The 24,659-nt window shown below is 36.6% G+C and overlaps 2 protein-coding genes across 5 annotated transcripts in view; one reads left to right on the forward strand and one right to left on the reverse strand.

Annotated features, from left to right (window-relative positions):
• Positions 1-24,659, reverse strand: part of LOC135217350 (head-specific guanylate cyclase-like) — a 999,777-nt gene that overhangs the window by 497,794 nt on the left and 477,324 nt on the right. The gene's annotated exons all lie outside the window — the stretch shown is intronic.
• Positions 1-24,659, forward strand: part of LOC135217599 (guanylate cyclase soluble subunit beta-1-like) — a 409,846-nt gene that overhangs the window by 34,321 nt on the left and 350,866 nt on the right. The window contains 1 exon segment of the mRNA XM_064253564.1: positions 23,562-23,635. Coding sequence (XP_064109634.1) covers positions 23,562-23,635 — 74 coding nt within the window.

Genomic DNA, 24,659 nt, shown 5'->3' on the forward strand with positions numbered 1-24,659 from the left:
GTCCGTAACGAAAACAACGGATGAAAAATGTCTAATATTATGTGCCAGGAAATGACTGCCAGCTGGTTCTTTCTCTCCCCATAGGCATGTTCCCCTGTTTCCTCGATAACATGTCAAAAGATAGGGGAGTTGCAAATATTAATGCTTTTTATAAATCTTTCCGCCCTTTATCTTGTTTAACTTAGTAAAATGGTGTCCTTCCTTAAGACAAATTCTAGTATGGTGGTTTATTAATGCGTTCATTTACAAAAATATCATATACATTTGCTGTACACAGGGAGGACTTCATTCTTTCGGATTTCATCCGGCCACTCAGGCTATGATGTTATTCTTTCCCTTGGTAGAATGTTTTCTTTAAAAAAAAAAAAAAAAAAAAAAAAAAATATATATTATATATATATATATATATATATATATATACATACACACACCACACACACATATATATATATATATATATATATATATATATATATATCATAAATGTATAATATACTTACGCCCGAGGAAAGTTATAATCGTCCGTAGTCTAGTGCCATCTATAAGGTTCGCCATAAGATTCACACTAAATGATGGACAGGTTAGTCTTACATTTTATAAAGTTACTACAGTTGTCAATATTGCTGTAGTATTGCAACATACTATTTTTGAGGTCAGTATAAAAAAACACGTACTAGATCAGATACCTGTAGGTTTGGTTAGATAGACGGAGAAAACAGCGGTTACTTAAGGATTGTTTTGTATTTCTCCACAGTAGAAATACTCGGTTTATTCAATTCTTTCCACAAGAAATGATTTGTGACCGCAGGGTATGGTCGAGTTGTGGTCGCTTCCCCGAAGCCCTACATTTTAGGTAGGACATATTCCTTCGAGTATTCTTCCAAACCGAATTTTTATTTGGTCTTATTTCTCCTTTTTGATGGTATAGGCATTTTCAGACCCTCGGAGGGCGAGTTTCATTTTCGTTTGGTAGTGTCGTCAGTATCAACTTTTCCTTATCAGTGAGGAGGACCCCTAGTCCCAATCCTCAGTGACGACGCGAAGATACAAACACATTCCGTTCAAAAACTCACTGATTCTCTTTTGACAAAAAACAGTATATTAGGTAACTGATAAACAGTCAACTGTAATAGGCATCAACCCAAGTGGATCAAGTGAGCCCTAACAACCACATCTCAAAACACACAGACACACACACACATATATATATATATATATGCATAAATATAAATACATATACACACACATATAAATATATACATGTATATATATGTCTAGATAAATGGGAATTTTATTGCAATTTTCATCTTTTAATACCAGTCAACGTGACTTATCCACACCGGATTACTTTCGCTGCAATCATGATGCAATTAATCCACATGCAGTTAGCTTGTTTAAAATGCATCTCACTGAAGGAAAGAACACAGAAGGAAGATGTACCCTTGAACATACAATAGCTGACCAGCTACTTATATTCACTGGTAAGTTCCGAAAAGGTAGCTTGTTTTGCTAAGGAAGATGGCATTATTGTTAGCGTGGTTGCTAAGGAAGGGGCAATAGCACCAGATGCTATGGTCCATTCAGACTGTACAAAGAAAATTCATATAAGTATCTTCCTAGAGTAAAAGAATACATCATGATCACGCAAGAATAAAGCGGAAGGATACAAAGAGAGAGAGAATACTAATATTTTCTTTTCTTGGCATCCCACCTAATTTCAAAAGGTTATTATTGGCCAATGGAGAATAGGCTCATCTTCCATTTAAATGAATCTATCCCTACTGAGAATTCACAACCTTTCAAAAGGCTCCCTTCTATAATATTTGTTTGCTTTTGTTTGTATGGTGTTTTTACGTTGCATGGGAACAGTGGTTATTCAACAACGGGACCAACGGCTTTACGTGACTTCCGAACCACGTCGAGAGTGAATTTCTATCACCAGAAATACACATCTCTCACACTTCAGTAGAATGCCCGAGAATAGAACTCGCGGCCACTGAGGTGTCACGCCAACACCATACCGACCACGCCCCTGAGGCGCTGCTTCTATGATGAGGTACTAAATATTTTGTATTCCGAACCACTTGCTCGTACTACCAATCTTATCCAGTTTATATCACTGACAGACACATTGGTGGGGCGCTTCCAAGACTTACTCTGTCAATGAACTTTGAAAAAAAAAAAAAAAAAAAAAAAAAAAAAAAAAAAAAAAAAAAAAAAACTTAGTATTCCTTTGCCTTGGCTTATTTTTAATTGACTCAAGGCATTATGGCACATCTTTGAGCAGCAATGCCCGGGTAGCTCCACTTACCGCCACAAAATTATCACTTATAAATAAAAGAATGACCATCCACGTTAGCTGTTTATTTACATATTTACATGTACACACAGACACAGACACATACACACACACACATATTATATATATATATATATATATATATATATATATATTATATATATATATATATATATATTATATATATATATGTGTGTATAGATATATAATATATGGTAAATAATTATGTTATGTATATATATATATAATATATAATATAATATATATATATATATATATATATATATATATATATATAGATATATATTATATATATATTATATATATATATATATATATATATATATAGATATGTATATATATATATGTATGTCAAATATAATATATACATATATATATATATATATATATGGATATATATATATATATGTATATATATATATATATATATATAATATATAATATATATATATACACGTATATATATGTCATATCATATTACCGTGATTCATATACATACATCGAGCTACAAATTTCCTTTAATATCTAATTCGCTCTACCTCGGAATTAATATATTTTCATATATTGTTTAACATATATGAAAATATATTAATTTCGAGGCACAGCGAATTAGATATTAAAGGACATGGTAGCTCGATGTTGTTAATATATAAAATAAGATATATATATATATATATATATATATATAATATATATATATATGGTATATAGTAATATATATTCAAACATCAACTAAATATTTCATATGAATAGTAAACTTTATCTGCAATATAATTTAAAGAAGTCTTTTTACAATATTGGAATTTATATATGTATATACACGTGAGTGTGTATTTATATGTACATTAGACTCACTCGAATTTTGTGACCTGGCGACCAAGCCGTTGTATACATTAACTTTGCATATTTTATTTTGTCTTTCTTATCTTCAGATGAACAGCACGGGGATTGAGTGCATTCATAACGTATAGGATTTACAAATTACTTATTTTAATCTAATGTAGCCATTTTTCTCCACAGGGCTATATTTGAATTGTTATATTCTAAGGTGCTTTTCATTCGTTTATAATAACCATGAAATTTATTATGAATATAAATATTATTTATATAATATTTATAGACGTATATATATATATATATATATATATACACTATAATCTATTTTTTTGTTGAGGATGTAAGGTTCCAGAAGGTGTTATATATACACACACACACACACACACACACACACACATATATATATATAATATATATATATATATATATATATATATATATATATATATATATATATGAAAAAAAAGTGACAAGAGGAACTAATTACGCACAATACTTTATGAGAAATGAGAGTCCGTTGACTAGGTTACAATTCTCGTCATCTTCAGACGGATTAGAAATGATCGTCAAACACAAGAGATTAATATCCAGGTGCAAAGGCTGTCAAGATTAATTTGAGTTTCCATCTCGCAAGAGTTGAATCTCGAAAATGAGAAGTGATAATGGTTTACGGCTCCCACAACGCTCATCCCTTCCTCTGGCGGATTACATATAATCTCATTAAAGCGTCTTTAACTTTAAACACCAGTATTTTGATGTCTCGACTTTTGACACAACCAGCACATTCTATTAAACTTTTCCTCTGTGGAAAAGTATCTTTTACCGGATGAGCTGTATAATTACGAGATTTTATGTATTAGAATAAGCCCTAACTCATACATTCATCTGTATGCTAATACACAGGTTTTATACTTTATAATACATACACACATAAATACATACATTCATAAACAGACACACACATATATAATATATATATATATATATAATATATATATATATATATATATTATATATATATATATGCATATTTTTTATATATGTATATATATATGTATATATATAAATATATATATATACTATATATATATATATATATATAATATATATATATATATATATATATATACACACACACACACACACACCACATATATATATATATATATATATATATATATATATATATATATATATATATATATATATATATATATATATATCGAGCTACAATGTCCTTTAATATCTAATTCGCTCTACCTCGGAATTAATATATTTCCATATATGCTTAACCGAAGGGGAATTTTTTCTCGATAATAGACTTGCCTGGACCGGGGCGCGAACCCACGGAGCCTTTCAAATCCAGGAACGTCAGTGAAGCTTTTACCTACTACATATATGAAAATATATTAATTCCGAGGTAGAGCGAATTAGATATTAAAGGACATTGTAGCTCGATATATGTATATGGATCACGGAAATGTGATATGACATATATATATATATATATATATATATATATATATATATATATATATATATATATATATATATATATATATATATATATACTTGTTACTTTCTACCATTTACATATATAATGGTAGTAACCACAATGCGGTCTTTCTACCTTTCTACCTACAATTCTTCACACTTTTCGGATACACTTATCTCGACAGAGCGTCAGATCCAAATGCAAGACCATGCGGAAATTCCGAAGTCAGTAGCAGGATTCGATCCCGCATCTAGAGTATCAGAACGAGGTTACGTTGCCGGTCTTGTCAGGTCAACAACATCATCTATTTCTCATACTCTCGGATGCAGGTTCGAATTCTGTTACTGATTAAGATTTATTTATAATTTTGCATTTGGATCTGAGGATCTGTCTTGACAAGCGTATCCAAAAACTGCGAAGAATTCGAGAGGTTAAAATGGCATTGTCTTTATTAGAATTATACACAAAAACACAGACAAACATACACAGATCATTCAGCGGAAGATGAAGACCTGGTGCGGGAGAGAAAGAATTCTAGTTGCGGGACAAAGAGTAATGTTACAACATTATATTAAAACCCTGCATACAAAGCTCAAGTGACAGCAGTGCCAATCCAGGACCCCACCAGGTCGCCAATATGAAACGCATCTCTGCCCATGAGGATCCAGAAACAGGAGATGAGGTGTGCTGGAAGAACAAGAAGATAGTAAAGGAATGTGAGGGCCGTCTCTATTGTCCCAGTCCCAACCACTTTGTTGAGTACAACGTTGATGTAGGAGATTCCTCACTATTATAGTACCATCCCTACAGCCTACAGGGTTAGCACGTGACAGCATTTACCCAAGCGAGTCATCATGTGTGTTTGTCAGTAAGGCAAATGGAGAAATTTGTCTCTGCATTGACTACTACTGAGTGAATAAAATCAACAAATGAGATTTCCATCCCTTGCCCATGTTTCATGACGACGTGAACACATTAGAAAAAGGCAAGTACATTGACAGGGTGAGCTACTCAAGGGATACTGGTGTGTTGACCTGCCAATGAGATCACGTTTTCATCCCATAGGGCCTATAGGAGTGAAACATAAATGTCTTTTAGCATGAAGAATGACTAGCCACCGTTCAAATGTTGTCTTATTCAAGAGACTTGTATAACAAAATATGACAAATAATCCATCAAGGACTGAATTTGGTCAGGTGACCGTTACATGCCCTAGCCATGTGGTGGAGTGTGAGGCCTTCTGGCCGGTTCAAGCAAAGTTGAAAGCATTAAGCAGTTAACAGCACCAATCACCAAACATGTGTGTGAAGGTTCCTTTTCCAAACTGGATAACATGAAAAATTCTTCCCTTGCTGCTCGTTTCACCACTTTGTTACAGATGAGCAAGATGTATGCGTGGATGAATCAGTGTGCCAAACCTCTTACAAAGCATTGAAAAGAGGGTGCGTGCCTAACCAGTATTGATGGCACCGGACTTCTATTAAGTATTTGAGGGGTCTACGACAGTTTGCCGCCGCCAGTTCTCCACGCGACAGTTCGCCGCGTGCCAGTTCGCCGCAGAGCCAGTTCGCCGCGAACCATTTCACCGCCAATGTAAAAGCTGGCAAACATGCACAGGGTATATCAAATTAGGAATAGGATAATAGGAAAGTATAGCCTAGAGATTGATAATTCAGCACGTTAGTATTATTATCATTTTGTCAATGAAAAAACCAAATTTGCCTCAAAATGAAGAAGCTAATACAAAGCTTATACAGTGTTTTACTCGACCGCATCTATTCAGAGATTAAAGGAGGCAAACCACCACAAGTTGGGTTAGCGTGGTCAGACAGTTTGCCAAATGAGTAAAGTAATCCTCGCAGTTTTTTCACTCGACCGTATCTCAGAGATCAAAGGCAAAAATAGGCAAAAATAAAAAAAGATTGTTTTGAAAAATTTAATCATGAAACTTCATTTGAACACTATATAATATCTAAAACTATAAAATAACTAAAACATGATTCATACCGTATGATACATTAGATCGTGCTGTCTCTTCAGAAGTTGTGTGCTAGTCCTCGTAGATAGTCCATGTTATCTTTATTACGATAATCATTCACGATAGTTTCGATTCTCTCATTTAAAAGTCCAGATCGGGGGCGACGTCATCACCAGCAGCAGCACCACTATCGAATAACAAAAAATCCTCAAAAACACCAGGATGCTTTTCATAGTGCGTGTACCCCAGAGGTATGGCGAGGTTGGCTAACGAAAGTGGGTTCGGAGGGGCGGCTAGGGTAGCAATTCTTTTCCTCTGTACCATCCGTTTCAAGTTGGGCATGTTCGGCAGAGCACCTTGTCCAGCTTGCGATAAATTTTCGGTGGCTGCGGATATCACTTGTGCGGTTTGGTCTTGCGTTTGAACGGCACGATTTCTCAAGTCTGTCAGGGCTGTCATCACTTCAACGTTGGCTGCGTCTCCGAGGTGTGTATGGGCACCAATACGCTTGGTTATTCTTCCTTGGTGAACATGAATACGCGCCTTGCAGGAAGAACGTTGATCGCAACGCCAGAACTGCGTTTCGTCGTCTTTAGAAACCTTATCGAAAACGTATGTCAACGAATTTCTCCTTTCCACGAACGGACAAAACAGGTGGCATTATGGCTTTGGAACGTTGAAGAACAGAGCACAGAGCAATGAAGACTTTAAGTGACGACTCTATAACTCACCTTGTGGTAGTTTGCCTCCTTTGATCTCTGAGATGCGGTCGAGTAAAAAAACTGTATAAGCTTCCTAAGCTTCTTCATTGAGGCAAATTTGGCTTTTCATTGAGAAAATTATAATAATACCAATAATGATAATAGTAACGTTATAAATTATCAATCTCTAGGCTATACTTTCCTATTATCCTATTCCTTATTTAATATATCCTGTGCATGTTAGCCAGCTTTTATATTGGCGGCGAAAAGGTTGGTGCCGAACTGTCGCCGCGGCGAACTGGCACGCGGCGAACTGTCCGCGGCAAACTGTCGCCAGGTGAACTGGCGGCGGCGAACTGTCGTGCTCCCGTATTTGAGGTCTCCCTGTGTGCCAGTCACCCACAGACCCAGCACCATACTGTTGCAAAAAGGTAAATCAGAAACTCTTCCACTGGTGGCATACTTATGTAATTCATAAGCCGTACCACTATCGAGTAGGAATTACTGGCTCTGATCCTTGCTTTAGAACTTCTTTCCCACCGTTATCCCTACATTAAGGGGTCGGTTGCCTGGTGTGCGTTCTCCACGGCCTTCTATCAAAGGCATAATCATGCATGGTTTATTGTTTGGCGAAAGGGATTTTTACGACCACATGCCTTTGCTGTCATCAACCACAGTTACTGGGAGTAGGCCTAGCCTTTTACTAAAAAGTGAGACTGCAAGGCAGCAGTTTCCACAGTTATTGGCGGTGGTCCTAGCCTTTTACTCAAAAGTGAGACTGCACAGGCAGCAGTTTCCACAGTTTTTATTGGGGTTGGGACTAGCCTTTTACTAAAAAGAAAGACTGCACAGGCAGCAGTTTCCACAGTTTTTATTGGGGTTGGGACTAGCCTTTTACTAAAAAGAAAGACTGCACAGGCAGCAGTTTCCACAGTTTTTATTGGGTTGGGGGACTAGCCTTTTACTAAAAAGTAAGACTGCAAGGCAGCAGTTTCCACAGTTATTGGTGGTGGGACTAGCCTTTTACTAAAAAGTGAGACTGCAAGGCAGCAGTTTCCAGTTATTGGCGGTGGGACTAGCCTTTTACTAAAATGTAAGACTGCAAGGCAGCAGCTGTAATTTTAGGCGCCTTTTACGGTAAAAACACGCAGGACATTTGATCCTTGTTTTAGAAAATTCACTGTAATCTATATGGATCAATTTCCTCAAGAATTCTTGGATTGGTTGTAGAACTGGTCATTAAAGTTTGCCAGAGTTGGATGTAAAGAGTACCCACATTCCTTTAAAACGTAGCAGACTTGCTAATTGTTTGTCTGGAACTGAGTAAATGGGCGAATACAAGGATGCAATTTAGTTATAAAAGTCTTGGGGATAAGTTATGAATTATATAATCGTTTTGTCTATGCAAAAACAAAAAGGTTCTATGTTCATCATTGTATGCTGCCGTACAGTTGTATGTTGCAGAAGGATAATGTTATCTTTCCATCTCACACCAATGACAAGTCATTGCACTGTAGACATTTTTTCCCTGTGATCTTTTTTCCTGTCTAGTTTTCCCTCATGGAAGTCAGGAAATCTCTCCCTCTTGAGGGAAGTGATTTGTGGCCCTGGCTCGTTTACATTTCACATATTTCATTCTATTTTGCTCTCGTTCCATCGTTTCATCTTATAAGAGTCTCTACCATTTTTCCCATTATCAAATCTTTTCTCCTCCCACTAAATTTGTTAACCTCTCGGTCAGAGTACAAAAGCTGACACACATATCAGTATAGATCACCTACAGATCCACCGGTGGACGAGGAGGAGAGAAGGATAGAGAGAGAAGAGAGAGGCGAGAGAGAGAGAGAGAGAGAGAGAGAGAGAGAGTTACCTATAACCTGTTGAGAATAGGATATACTACGACATCTGTTACAGAAATGTTTTCCTGAGCAGGTTGGTGCAGTAACTTCCCCTTTTCCAGTTAATACTGCCTTTTCCAAAATATCAATCAGGGAAAACCACCGCTTTCACCTGCCTTCATAAGATCCTGCGCAGAGCGCTCAGTCCTGGGATTGCTCCACTTTCCTCTGAGGCCCAGCACTCCTTCCAACAGAGAGTTGATGGCTTAAGCTAGTCTTAGTTCGTGGTTGGAATTAAGCTTTATGGTATAGGAATCTCGGAATTCCTATCAGTTACTGTAATTTCTTCCAGGTGGTCTGGTTACGCGTCTTCCATTTACGAAAGAAGAAGGGAATAAAACAACGCAAGGCGGGGACTCAGAAACAAAACAAAACCAAAATTAAATGAAAAAAATCTATTACACGAATTAATTCATGGATCCCCAGCTCAGGATGAATACAATATATCTAGATGGGTTAATCAAGTGCATGAAATGTTCATACCTCTACAGTTGGTACAGGTATAATGTTGATGGAGCTGCTTAGACTTTTTAATCCGAGTCCCCGGAAGAGCGCTGTACTATTCCCTTCTCATTTCGTAAACGTAAGACGCGTGACCAGACCACCTTTAGTCTTCTGTGATTAATGAAGAGGGAAGCAAACGATTCCAAAATGTATTACTCTCCTGCAATGTTCTTATTTTGTTGTATACAAGTGTTCAGTGTTTTCATTTCAGGGTAATTCTTAAAAAATGATTATTCCATTTAGTGACATCATTGCGTTTTCTGTTTTCGCTCGTCATTATTTCCCTTTTGAATTGGTTCTGTGGTATTTGTGTTCATTTTTATATGAGAAGTATTATTTTATTGACGTTTTATGTGATTGGCTTCTCGGTTCTCTTATATTCATAGTCACTTGTGGTGATCATAAAGTAATCAATTCTCCCTCAGCTCAGTGAAATGTTTTTGATGAAGCGTTAATCTTTTGAACTGATAGTTTAAATGGACTATTTTTTTTAATAACGCGTCGGAATGTAATACATACTATTAACGACAATTCTTGAGCATATGAGGCATAGCCGCAGAGGAGAAACGGTCAAAAGATTTTCTTTTACGTAACCGCCTGCTATATTACCCTGAAGCTAACTTAGGTAAAATATTACAATACATAACGTAATTCCTTTTATTACATATAGCTGCATCATTATGAAACAAATGCCGTTGGTAAAATGATCCATTACCAAGTTATAATAATTACAAGGGCGTGGATAATACACACACACACTATCAGTCTAACTCTCCGGATATGAAACTACCGTAGTGATCAGTCACAGTAAGCGACATGGGCGCCAGCAGCAAATTATATATATATATATATATATATATATATATATATATATATATATATATATATATATATATTATATGCAGTGGAACTGCGGATGCCAATAATCTAAGTGAAGCAAGATGCGACAAAGAAAAAATACAAGGTCACATTGACTTTTTTTTAATAGTCCCATGTACTGTTCAGCTGAATTCAAATATTTCTGGAAAGAACTACGCAGTTATATACTGTTTACAAATATTACACAAATACATAATGATACCTTTAATTTACTCAAACTGAAAGAATATATTCTAAAACGGAAGGAAAACAAAGTGATGTAGTTAAATGTAATAAATGTGGTATAAGTCTATTCCAGGATTTCGGAGGTTGGGGGGGTGGGGGTGGCAGTGGCCCCTCTTGCCCCTATGTGCGGGCGCCCATGGTAAGCGAGGCGACTCGTTACCACGCCCGCGAGAAGTCGGGTAGCGTAGCAACCCGGAGAGTTTGAGGGCCCTTGCTTTATGATGAGGCAATTACTTACGCTTACAAATTCCATTTGCTTTTGCAACCTGTAAAATGTTCATACCGAATGGTTCCTTTCTCATAACAAGACTGAATTTATGGGAATCTCCCGGTTGGGCGGACAGGAACATCAACATTTTGTTTTCTCTTTTCATTTGTGGCATTCCAAGGTTGGGACTCGCTTAGGTGGAGCTTGTGTTGTGCAATTCGGTATGTTTGAGATCAGGAACGAAGTACCGCGGCCCTTTCAGAGTTTCAATTCGCTTTCCGTCTTCTTTATTAAAAGAAAAAAAAAATAAGTACCGCCTTCAGCCATCCGTAATACAATGAAAATAGCCTATGTGTGATAGATGGCCTTCAATGCCTTAATTAATTTACGAAAATACCCACTTCCTTTATATAACTGAATCATTGCATTCCTCAAAAACCTAATAATACAGTGCGCGAATACCTTTGGACCTTTGGTAACTTTTGGTGATCTTTACTTTAAACCTTTTTTGAACATTCCTTTAGACACCAACGAAATCAGTAGCTATGTTTGTGATGGTAGTTATATGACCAATCGATAGGATGCTGGAATCTATGACGCAGATATCCAGTGTGATGGATTTAGTCCTATCCTGGAAAAAAAGGGAAAGGGGGAGGGGGGCGGGGGACGACGCGCCACGGAAAAAGATGTTGACATCTGTTGGTTCTCACTGTACATTTTGGCCGAACATCGTTCCAGGAGACTGCAAAGGGAAAAGTGTTTTGTTGTTGCCGCTGTTGGTTTATTTCCTTTTCTTCGCCTTTGAAGGCCAATTCATTGCACTGACAGCTTCCGTTAACCGAAGGACCGCAATAATTCTAGAAATGAACACTAAAAGCCACTTCTCCATGAGATAGAAAATTTTTTTCCAAATATACAGAAAGTTTTTAGATTATGCACCTTCCAATCATCAAACATACCAAATTGCAGGTCTCTAGCCTCGGTAAATTTTTCTTAGTTGATTTAAGGTTAAACTTAGTCAAAATTGTGCGTCTGGCACCGCAAGAACACAAGCCACTACGCCCGGCAGAGAGTTTCATACAGTATTATACTGTATAGAAGACTCAATTTCACCAGAGAAACTTCGGCACATCTTCAAATTGTTTTTCTTTCTTTCCCAGACAGTGACCAAATGCCATTTCTTATTTCAGTTAAGAGGTCCTGAAGAGATTATCTTCCAGCGAAGTAATCACAAGTGCTTAAAAGTTTCAGAGCTAATCACTGCTTTTTTTTCATAAATACATCTTAAACATTTCAGATTATGTTTCTGACAATGGCTGCAAGTTTTCCCCCTTTTTTTTTTTTCTGGAGGGATACCTTTATTCGTATTTGTATTGCGAGTTTCATTAGAAGAATATGAACTCACGGTTTTTAAAATTTTTTTATATAGCTGACATCATCACGTTTTCCTTGTATCTCCTATTTTCCTTCTTACAATGCCTGATCATCATCCAACCAAACACATATGAGCACACACACACACACACACACACACACACACATACGCACACACACACACATACGCCACACCCAACACACACCCACAGCACACATATATAGTATATATATACATATAATATATGTTATACATATATATATGTATATTATATATAATATATATATATATATATAGTATATATATATATAGGTGTGTGTGTGTGTGTGTGTTACGCAAAATGTGGATAGTTGCAAATGTGTACATTTTGCAATTAATTTTGCCTATTGTGTACAATTTGCAGGCACCAAGCGCTGCAAATTGTACACAATAGTCAAAATTAATTGCAAAATGTGCACATTAGGCAATTATCCACATTTTGAGTAACATATATATATATATATATATATATATATATATATATATATATATATATATATATATCTAGTATAGAATAAGGTATTTTGGTTAACAGTCTTCAGTCCTGATCACAAGTAAATGTGGATTGTTGTCGAGTCACATGGGCATTTACGTGGATTATGCAAGGAGTCGAAACGACGCTTTTGGTACTGGATATTGCTGTTTTCATGTGTTGAAATGGGTCAATCGAGGTCGTTTTTAAGTTCACCTTATCTCCCACCTGTGTTGATTTTAGTGGGCGTACCCGCTGCATCAGCTACTTTGCGATGGGTCTCAGCATGAAACCATTTATGAAATCCTCCTCCAGATTCTTTGTTGCCAACAAGGCATCTGGTAAGAAGTTCCTGGTGGACACGGCCACCTTCAAGTCCATACTGCGACAGCAAAATACAGCTACCGATGAGTAAAACACACCCAGCTACAACTATACTCTGTTTTTTTCCAACTGTCCACCCGCCAGTGGTGTTTGCGTATGGTATCACTGCGTCCCGGGCTTTTGATAGTTACGCTGTGTGTAAGTTTTAGGTAAATAAAAGGATATCTGGGTGTGCATTTGTAACTGAAAAGTGTTTTAATAATTTACTGTATGCGAATTACAGCGAATTACACCATTAATATTCGAAATAGGATATTATTATAATTGTTCAATGTAAGCTGAATGTAACTATCGAAAGCCCGGGACGCAGTGTTACCATACCCAAACACCACAGGCGGGTGGACAGATGAAAAAAAACCGAGTATAGTGGCCACCAATATCAACCTTGTATCATCACACAACCGCCTGATGCGAAGAAAATATGGGTAGCATTTTATCATCGCCATCATCTAGACGCCCTTAGTTAAAACTCTGTGGGTTGCTCATATATGTCGGCCACTGCTGACTCACAAACATGTCCTACTTCCAAATGGCCCCCATCTCTATAGAGTAGAAGCACTCACCCATTTCAACATTACTGCAGGAATTCTCCAGTGGTTTCTGTTGAGAACTTCATCTGACACAGTATATATCACTTAATCAAAACAATGGGTTCCTGTTCCACTCCAAACAGTCACTTCCTTGATCAACACCTCCTTCTCTTCTAGTTCACTATTAAAATACCCAAGAGACAGTGATCATCATCCGTTCAAGAACTACCTTCATGAGCTACATTCTAGAAGCTGATGGACATCTTCGTGGCTTCCCATTTGGAGATGCTGCATTGATGACATACTTATATTATCCCAAAACAGAGAACACCAAAAATACTTCTTTGACACACTATCCCTTCTTTGAAATAATGGTGTAGTAATCTGCTCCAACAATGTAGCATTGTGTGGCGGCATCATTTGAGTTCTAATGTCTTATCGTATTTTAAAACAGCATACGACCCTTACCCTCTTGAGTTAGAAGTAAGGAATTACTCTGCCGAACCATCATAAAGCAACCGCAAGAGTTTAAGGAATAGTATAGTAAAATACTACCACAGAATCCTACTTAACATGACCTAGACATGGTACCCCTCTACAGCACCATTAATGGGACCGCCAAGATGCTCATCTGGGCCATTGCCAAATGAGATGCTTTCAAAACAACCAAGGAAACATTTGTCATTACCACGAGGTAGTTTCACAACTCCCAGGATAGACTCATTCATCACGGAAGTAAGTAATATTTTAACAAGTGCAGTCAGCAGAGAATCAACTATGCACCCGAACATTTTTTGGTAGAAAAATTACACCAACAGAAAGAAAATACAGCTTATTAAAGCTTTCCCTACGTGATCAATGTTATTGTGCAATATTCTGTTTTGTACAATATTATTGATAGCGTAGGGATGGTATTAAAGAAGAACACAATACAATGACGACATCAAAAAGAATTTGATATTTTATTGCACAAGACGAATATAATTAGCAGTGTGGGGGGTAACATTGGGCAATATCCTGTCAGTGTGCTTCCTGGCCTCATCCAGTCGGCAATGTGGCGAGAAGGATGATCGCCAATCTATACTGGAAAACATACAACTGTACAGGGATTTACCCGCACTGAGACGGGTTAAAAGTAAAGAATACATGACAGACAAAAGAAAGATAGCGCATATGAGGTCTTGTTGAAAAAGTATGATGAAAAATACCCAGAGGCTACAAGAAATGTGCAGCAGCCTATTGCAATTCCGATTAAGCAGTGTCCGTCATGATGTCTCGCTCGACTGACGATACTGAGCAATAATATGGAGCTATGTAGGGGAGACACATATTGCACAATAAAATTATTATTGGAGCTATGTAGGAGAGACACATATTGCACAATAAAATTATTATTGGAGCTATGTAGGAGAGACACATATTGCACAATAAAATTATTATTGGAGCTATGTAGGAGAGACACATATTGCACAATAAAATTGAGTCAGTATACTGTGTCAATAATATTGATCGTGTAGGGGGAGTTTTAGACAGAGAACTTCTTAACAAAAACCTGGGTAACTTGAAATTTCTAAAACCTGCACAAGGGTACTACTTCCGCCACCTCAACAGATCATCAACTGCTCGTCCACCTCCAAACCATAAAATAGGATGCATACCCTACCTAACACCAATGAAGGTGCACAGTGGAACACACGCCTGGAAAAAAAACACACAAAAATATGAAGAATCTGTCAGTGTCCAACAACAATATCCTGACACAAGAGACCACTGCACTGCTATGACAAAGTTTCATGGGCCGCGGTTCATGACATTATCCCTAGACCACGAAGGTAGATTTTTTTTTTTTTTTTTTTTGTATGGTGGCTTTACGTTGGCATGGAACCAGTGGTGTATTCAAGCAACGGGACCAACGGCTTTACGTGACTTCCGAACCACGTCGAGAGTGAACTTCTATCACCAGAAATACACATCTCTCACTCCTCAATGGAATGGCCGAGAATCGAATCCGCTACCACCGAGGTGGGACGCTAATACCATACCAACCACACCGCTGAGGCGCTCTAGATCTATTTTCGTTGACCTTGATTATACGATCTACAGAAACGTTGATTGCGTCGAAGAGACGTAGGCGAATTTTTAACTTGTCTTCATTTCTCTTCGATTGCTTGATCTTTGCTAAATCTCAGAGCAATGCCTTACATTATTATGTTGCCTGGGTCTTGAGCCGCTTTGCTGATCTTGTCTACATAATCCTGTTTTATCACTTGTTTCTTTCATTCGTCTTTTACTATTTATTTCGCAAGCTTATTTATTCAAAAAATTGCTTAAGTAAGTGTGAATAATACACACACACACACACACACACACACATATATATATATATATATATATGTGTGTATGTGTGTGTGTGTGCGTGCGTGTGTGTGTATATATATATATATATATACATATATATATATATATGTGTATATATATATATATATATATATATACAGAGAGAGAGAGAGAGAGAGATGGAGGAGAGAGGTGGACGAGAGAGAGAGAGGAGAGAGGAGAGGAAAGGGAGGAAGAGAGAGAGAGAGAGCCTTATAGGCCGAATAAACACAAAAAAGAGAAAACAAATACAAGAGTTGTAAAAAAGATTTCCCTTTTATACTGGAGCACACTTGAGTTTCAACACTGTTACCTTTGATATCTGGTGTGAATAACGAAGGAGGCACTTCCTACACCCAGCTTCTCCTAGACAAGGTTTTCCAAGCATATACGTAGATCGGGGGTCTACATAATTATGAAGTTCCCCTTATTTACACATTAAATAGATCTATCTTTCGGTGGTCTCGTTATAATACTGTATGAGCTGCGGCCCATAAAACTCTCAACCGGCTGTGGTGGCCTGCGTTCTTAAGTTTCCAGAAGCACGATCATGGCTGACTTTAACCTTAAATAAAAAAACACACACTCACACACACAAACACATACTGAGCTAGAGGGCTGTAATTAGGGATGTTTGATGATTGTAGGGTGGATGATCAATATACCAGTTTGCAGCCCTCTAGCCTCAGTAGTTTTTAAGATCTGCGGGCGGACAGAATTGATGAGCACAAAACAGCGTATTTATCTATTTTCTCCATCGATAACTATGAAACTCATAAGGTGCGCGCTGCCTGACAAGCTACTGATCATTGACAAGAGTTATAGAATTTTCTTTTCAAGATTATTCTAATGATATGACCATCGATGGTATTATATATTCTTATTTTTAAATAGGCAATGTTAAGTACTGCATATTACCGAATTATTTCTTCCACTTCTGAGCGGCAGGACAGTTTCATATTAAAATATAATTTATGGACTCGACAGATCAAAGACAAAACGACTACTTTCTACTGTGGACGATTTGGTTCATATTTTTATTATTATTAGTCCACCCTAACATTTCATTTCCTTATTCGTGCGCTAATGCCGTCTGTGAAAGTTGGAACTTTTACGTCAGTGGGCCTTTTTATTTATTAAAATAATAATAATAATAAGAATAATAATAATAATAATAATAATAATAATAATAATAATAATAATAATAATAATAATAATAATGAACCACACAAAAACTTCTTTTAGTTTTCTTCTGAAGATTGAAAAAGAAACCCACAAAAACACTGTGTAACTTACTTACTTCTAAGTATTTACATTTAATTTTACTCCACACAGGAGTAAAATTAAATGTAAATATGTACTTAGAAGTAAACAAGTTACACAGTGATTTTGTGGGTTTCTTTTTCAATAATAATAATAATAATAATAATAATAATAATAATAATAATAATAATAATAATAATAATAATAACACATTTCTTCGTAAAGAAATTGAACAGTCTGAAAACATCAGTGAAGAGGCCCGGTAATAAGAGTGCCAAGATTAACCAGCCAAGTGGCAGATTCTCACCAGCATCACGTTAGAAAATCGATTTCGCTTCCTTTCCTTGGCCGTTCTCCTTCATCTCAGCTGGAGAAATTACCTCATAAATTTGGAGGTCGAGATAAATGCCTTCCTCTACCCCGAGGTTATTGATTTTCTCTCTAATGCCAACACTCATAAAGTTTTGCTGGATAAAACCAGTTGTTTATGGACAGAGCGTCTTCAAATATATATCCAAGGTAGATGTATACATAGCAATGTTTAGCTAGAAATCGTTATAACGTTTTTTTAAAAAAGAAACTTAAATGCACTTTCCACCGTTTTTCCTTTATGTTCACGTCCTCCAGGAAAATGATAAATATAAAAAAAAGTTGCGTTTCTGAAGGCCGTATCAAGAATTTCTCAAACAAGTGCTAGTAACCAAGAAAAATAGAATTTTTTTTTATTTTTATTTATGACCTTTCTCCACGATGAACCTACTGAATGCTCTATGGCGTGGCGTTGCTGATTGCTAATAAGTTTTTGTGTCTCAAGTTACCATACATTAAGGGTACTGACTGACGTTCCTTGGTAAAGCCGAACGACTTGAAAATCTGACGAATACTAATTTTCCTCTTTACAGCACGAATAAAATGACGTATTTTTTCTAATAAAGTTTCTTTATCTAGGATGACGAAAGTATTCAAGCACAGAAGTGGAATTTTGATAAAGGAAGAGAAAAAATTTCAAATTATCCTAAACATTTTACATTTGTAACCACAGAATCCTTTATATGGAGACCTAAACCTGAAAATCATGATAGGTGTTGACTGAATTCAATTGACCATAAAGGCCAGTGGCCAAGCACTGGAACCTATGATGTCATTCAGCGCTGAAAAGGAAGCTGACCGTAAAAGGTTTGAAAGGCGCAACAGGAGGAAAACCTCACAGTTGCACCGTGAATCAATTGGTAGGAGAGGGTGGAAAGTAAGATGGAAGAAAGAAAATATTAAAGGAGGCACAGTAAAAGGAACGAAAGGGGTTGCAACTAGAGGCCGAAGGCACGCTGCATCGAACAAGCTTAGATGCCCCACCTGGAAATGTAGGTGAGCAGTGGAAAGGGTGACTCCTGTAACCTCATGTCAATTATGCCATGCTCGATTCCCAGGAAGATAGGGCCCCAAACCAGAAGAAGGGAGGACTTAGGTTCCCCTGTAAGTTGGGATAACTGGCTTGGAAGGTAAAACAAAATTGTGGAAAACTAGATAAGTATGCCCACCAGATTATCCCCACCCTCGTTCCCTGTTAGAAGAGGGACAGAGTGAATCACATCTACTGACAATCAAAATTTAAGAGATTGGACCTATGTTACTGTAACAGACTAGCATATGAGGGGACCAGCTAAAAAGTGCTGTTGGCTGCAGGACAGAGGAGGTTAAATTATGTAACATACCAGCATATGAACACACCAGCAAAAGAGTACTGCTTTTGGCTCGATGAATAAGGAGGTTAGATTATGTAACATACCAGCTTTTGGCTGCAAGACAGAGAAGTTTAAAAAGAGAGAAAGAAACCAGTCATCTCTCTTACATCGTTCTCTCACTATGGTGAACCTCAATAAAGGTGCTGATCTGTTCTAGTGGTGCTAAGGCAGTTATACAACACATAAAGCAGTTACCAAAAGCCTTAAGGCTAAAAAAGTTGGTTTGTAGACAATGGCCCCAAGTAGACAGATCTCAAGGTGAATGGCATCGCCACACGCCTGCTCTCTATGCTTGTAATATTAGGAAGATCCCTTAACTGTACTAATGGGGCATTTCTGACTTTGTGAGTCCTCTCACAGGGTACTGAGCTGTCTCCTTCACCAAACAACTTATATGCCCACCTGACAACCTTCAAAGCCAAAACAAGACAGTGAATTAGGATATGACCTGCTTGTGTGTGTTTTCAAAATCTGATCTGAGATGTTGAGACTTGCAAGGTAGTATCATATAATTACCAATAGGATTGCAGCCTATTTCAGTTCTCATCTACAAAGTTTTAACATACTGAGATCGAACAAGGATGAGCATGATCCACATACCTTTAAGTGATGCACTAAATATAAGACACTAAACAATTAGCATACTTGCCTTACTGATTCCAAGATAGAGGGAAACAATCTTGTGTGTGAGGTCTTTGTTTGCAGTCTCCCTGATGGGTTTGTGTAGACCTAGGATGGCAAAACAAAGGTCAATTGCAACATCCCCTTCAGAGAATTGAAACCATAGAGCAGGTAAATATCTTCAGGGAAACCTCTGCCGAGGAGGAGATAATGGTTGAGTGGTAGTTCCTACTGGCAGATAGACCAGCTAGACAAGAGCTTCCTTGATCTTCTGAAAGTGGTTCATACTGGGGAGATCACCCACTACCAACACAAGAGGCTTGACAGATCAGGATCCCAGAGAGAAGCTGTCAGAGTCTTCATCCCCTTGCCTTCCTTCCAGGAGACAACCTGGATGGGAAACAGAAAGGGTCAGGAAGTTTTTGAACCCCATATGGAAGACAACCCTGGGAAACAGATTAGGCTTGGAAAAACTTCTAGCCTTTTCCGAAACCCGATTTTGATGGCATAACTGTTTCCTAAAGTTTGGTTGTGGTGGCCTTCATGGGCCCAAAAGGAACATAAAGGAAACTTCAGTGGATAAATAGTTTTCATTGTTGCTTTGATTTTACTTCTCAAAACTGGTCTGTAAGAATTAATATGTTATGAAGTATGAGACTGCTGTCAGTCAAAACTTGTCTTGAAAAAGTGGTTATTAATACCATTGATCCCTTTTAAGAACAGATTAGCCAAGAGATATGGACTGAAGGGAGAGGATATTAGATGTCCTTCCCCCTTGACCACAACAACCTTTGGAAGTTTACCTACTGAGGAGACAATGCAGATGGCATAGTCCACTATCAAGCTGCCACAAGGCAAACAAAAATATAACCAAGAGCAAAGAACCCCTCCAAGCAAAACCACTCTAATCAAAGGTTGTCTGCCATTGTTTACTAGGTCCACCTGTAAAAAGTAGGTATCAGCATCCTCTGGGAAGTGGTACCTCTGGCCTTGTCAGAGAAGAGCAATTGGGGAAGAGAATGATCCAATCCAGGATCACCCATGCAAGTGGTAAGCAGGATTACATAAAGAACATTGTAGACCCCTTGGTGATGTCCAATATGCCTTCAAAGGAGAAACAGGGTGTCAATGAACACCACCAACTGCTCCAACTCAATCAGTAGAGGTCCCAGACACCGAGTTACAACACAAAGATAAGAAAAGCTATTGAACTTGACCCCTTTACCATCCTGATGCCCTAACATGACAGCAGCATCAACCATGCTGCACAGCCACCAGTGTAAAACAAGATTAATCACACATTGTCTATCCCAAACTAGGTGGCACCAAGCAATGTAAAAGTTATTGAAAATTTGGTCTGTGCACAATCCTACTTGGTCGAACAGTCGCCGACTGAGCAAGAAAGCAACAGCAAAGGCTGACCAGAGGACGAGAATTTATTGCCCAGATTTTATTTGATTTTAATACTATGGACAGAAGGAACTGTAGTTACTTGGTGACCTGTACTAGGTGAGAAACGTAATGTGGGTGGTGCACAAGCATGTGACCAAGAAGACGTTCTGTTAATCTTTGAAAGTTAACATTACATTTAACAGCAAGTAATACATTTTCCTATTTATTTTAATTTCAATTCCACCAGATAACTGATTGTTATTTTTTCATCCTAATGGATCTCAAACAGTAATTTTTACCATTACCTTTACAAGTATTCTACTTTGGTTATTTTTATACATTATAATTAAATTGCCACCGGTGAAATTCGGTAGACCAAACTGTAGCACGCCAACATAGATGCTTATTTTTTCTTTATGCGGCATATATAGTCATATTCGACAAAACAAATTATTAAAAATAAGGGGATATATGCCTTGAAGTATTCAAGGTACCTTGTGTCTATCTACTTTCCATTTCCCTGTGTAGATATCTGCCACCATCCAAGACTAGTATATAGTTTGGTGCACCATCTTAATGTTTTGTTTTTCTTTTTACCAAAACTACTTTGCAGTCAAAATTTTCTTGTTGCATAAAATAACCCATATCTGTTCAACTTTAGTGGCGTTGTTGTTGGTCTTATGCTCCGCTTCAAAAGTAATACTTTCCTTTCTTTTACCAATTACGAGCTTTTGCTACAGGTTTGTTAGAAATGAATATTAAAGGGCTAAGGTTGACAACTAGTATTTCAGGAAAATACCTATAATTATCTTAATCTTTTCCTTAGGCTTGAATACCTTCAGATTTCAGCTCGCTTATGACGTTTTACTTTTCTTTTTTTTCTGGCATCCGCAATGCTCTTTACATTTATGAGGCCCTAGAAATGATGTTATTGATGTTGTTAAACTTACTTTTCCTGAATCTATCTATTCTATTTCCATTAGGTTTGCCATTTTTATTGCCAAGCTTCTGTGCCTCTGAATTTTTCTGGTGATATCTAGTCAAAATTAAAAATGACAATACATTTTAATGAAACTTCATGCAAGATACTTGATTCAATATGGGAAAACAGAGAGTGATTTTTGCTGTTCTTCAATATATCATTTCCATGCTGTCATGAATCTTCTAACAAATATATTTGTTTCTATAAATAAGTTTTCAAAAGAGTTCCTAACTCTACGGATTTATCCACTGTTGTACGACTGCCCATATGCCAGTCATGGCTCTATTGTACATTGTTATTTTGTATTTTTTTCCATAGTGATCACGAGTCAGCCTATCATCAATTCTATGATGCAAAATATTTTGTAAAAATAACTTTTCTGTATTGGTAGTATAGTATAATATCTATGATTTTTTTTTTGCTTTGTCTCGACTTTCATGCTAAATACAAATACTGGTTTGCACAGGCGTCATTAATCAGCGAGGTATATCTGCTGCTTTAGTTTTAGTGTCATTTTTTCATTCCATTGCTCTGGTCTTATAAAAAAAATGAATGGTACCAACGGCAGCTTTATTATCATCCTATATTATCTACTTTTACTAACCATGGGCTGAATCCCATTGGCTTTTCTAGACATCATTAGCATCCCTGAGTAAAAATGGTATGAGTAATTTCCTTTCTCCAGCAATGGTCCATGGTTTACAGATCACCCGTGCAACTCATCCTGTTTGGTCAGCCTGGAAAGCTATCTTAGTAAAACTTTGTCTGTGGCAAAGGTTCTCGGGTGGTTAGTCGGTTGTGCTGAAAGGTTAGGGTGCTGGAAAGGCTGAATACCATTGAAAAGTGGTCAGGCACTTTGCCTAAATTTCATAATGTTTTTCTCCACCTGTTTTTTCATTTGTTTCAACTGCAGGTTAGAAGGCTTCGATTCTCTTGGCCATACTTTTCGTTTTGGGCAGCAGGTTGGAAATGATATATTTCAGATTCTTTCTTAGTAAATTGATAGTCTACTTCGTTCCATTAATGAAAAGAGTGCATATCGTGAATAATGATAAACATAATTTAATATAATGCACGCAAACTTAGGAAAGACCAAGTATTTTTATAATGATATAAATTTCATCTGAACTAACATGAGTACAGTTTAGTTTCATTATTATTTAAAAAAGCCGGATTTTTTTATGAACATATATTTTCGTAGGGACTTTGTGGTAATGCATTCCAAAGGTAAACAGATTCATTACATGTGTAAGGAGGTTTGCAAAGAGTTGTTTTACCTTAAATACAGTGTAACATATTTCACTATATAAGATACTACCTTTCACTATTTTATTTTTCAGTACGGATTCGTTAACTATGCCATCGAGCAATTGGTGGTACGAAACTTCGGAGAGGAAACGTGGGAAAAGATAAAGTGAGTATTCAGTATTTAAGTGTAAAAGAATTTTTAATAGCTTGCAATGACTATGTATGTAATTAAACATTAGTATTAGTGCAAATGGGGAGTATAATTGGAGAGGACAGGCATATAACTTGTAATACATGTAAATAAAGGTGAGTTATTTAATAAGACTCGTTATTTAATGTACGAACCTCGGTTTTATTAAAATATATAATTATAATATATTTTAAGATTATAGATTATATAATAATTATTATATATAATTATTATATAATACATATATGTTTATGATAATATATATTTTCATATATCTATATATATATATATTATATATAATATATATATATATATATATATATTGTATATATAATATATTATATATATATATATATAAAAGGATATATACTATATATTATAATATTAATATATATAATATATAATAATAAAAGGAGCACATAAAAACACCAAAAAATTATAGAGAGAAAATACTATATTTCAGAGACTGCTGTCTCTCTCTTCAGATAGATGAATGAGAAAAGTTTACAGAAAAGGTGGTATTTATACCAAGAGGCCCATCCACAGGTAAGCCAATTTAAGTCACCCCCGCTGATAATCTTCCTTTAATCTTCTTAAGCGTTGGTTGAATGAAAATCTTGTCGATCACATCTGAATCCCATGCTCCTTTTGAGATGTCATTACCTGCCGCTCTTTATTAAGGCCGATTCCATCATTTGACTCTTGTACCAGCAGTTGCTGCTATAAATTATATGTGACAAATTCCAGTTTATTCTAAGGTTATGTTCATTTATATGGTTGAAAATAGCTGACTTCTGGTGTCCATACCTAACTGACCGTTTGTGTTGTATTAATCTCTGGGGAAGTGATTTTCCTGTAAATCCAATGTAAGATTGGTCACAGTCCTGGCATGGGATTTGATAAACCCCTGTGTCACTGGGGGATGTCTTTTGTTGGACGTTAATCAGGGATTTGGCTGAGGTGTTTGGGTAAGTAAATAAATGCAAAAGGGTTAGATTTT

The sequence above is a fragment of the Macrobrachium nipponense genome, chromosome 7, assembly GCF_015104395.2.
Source record: "Macrobrachium nipponense isolate FS-2020 chromosome 7, ASM1510439v2, whole genome shotgun sequence".
Classification (NCBI taxonomy): domain Eukaryota; kingdom Metazoa; phylum Arthropoda; class Malacostraca; order Decapoda; family Palaemonidae; genus Macrobrachium; species Macrobrachium nipponense.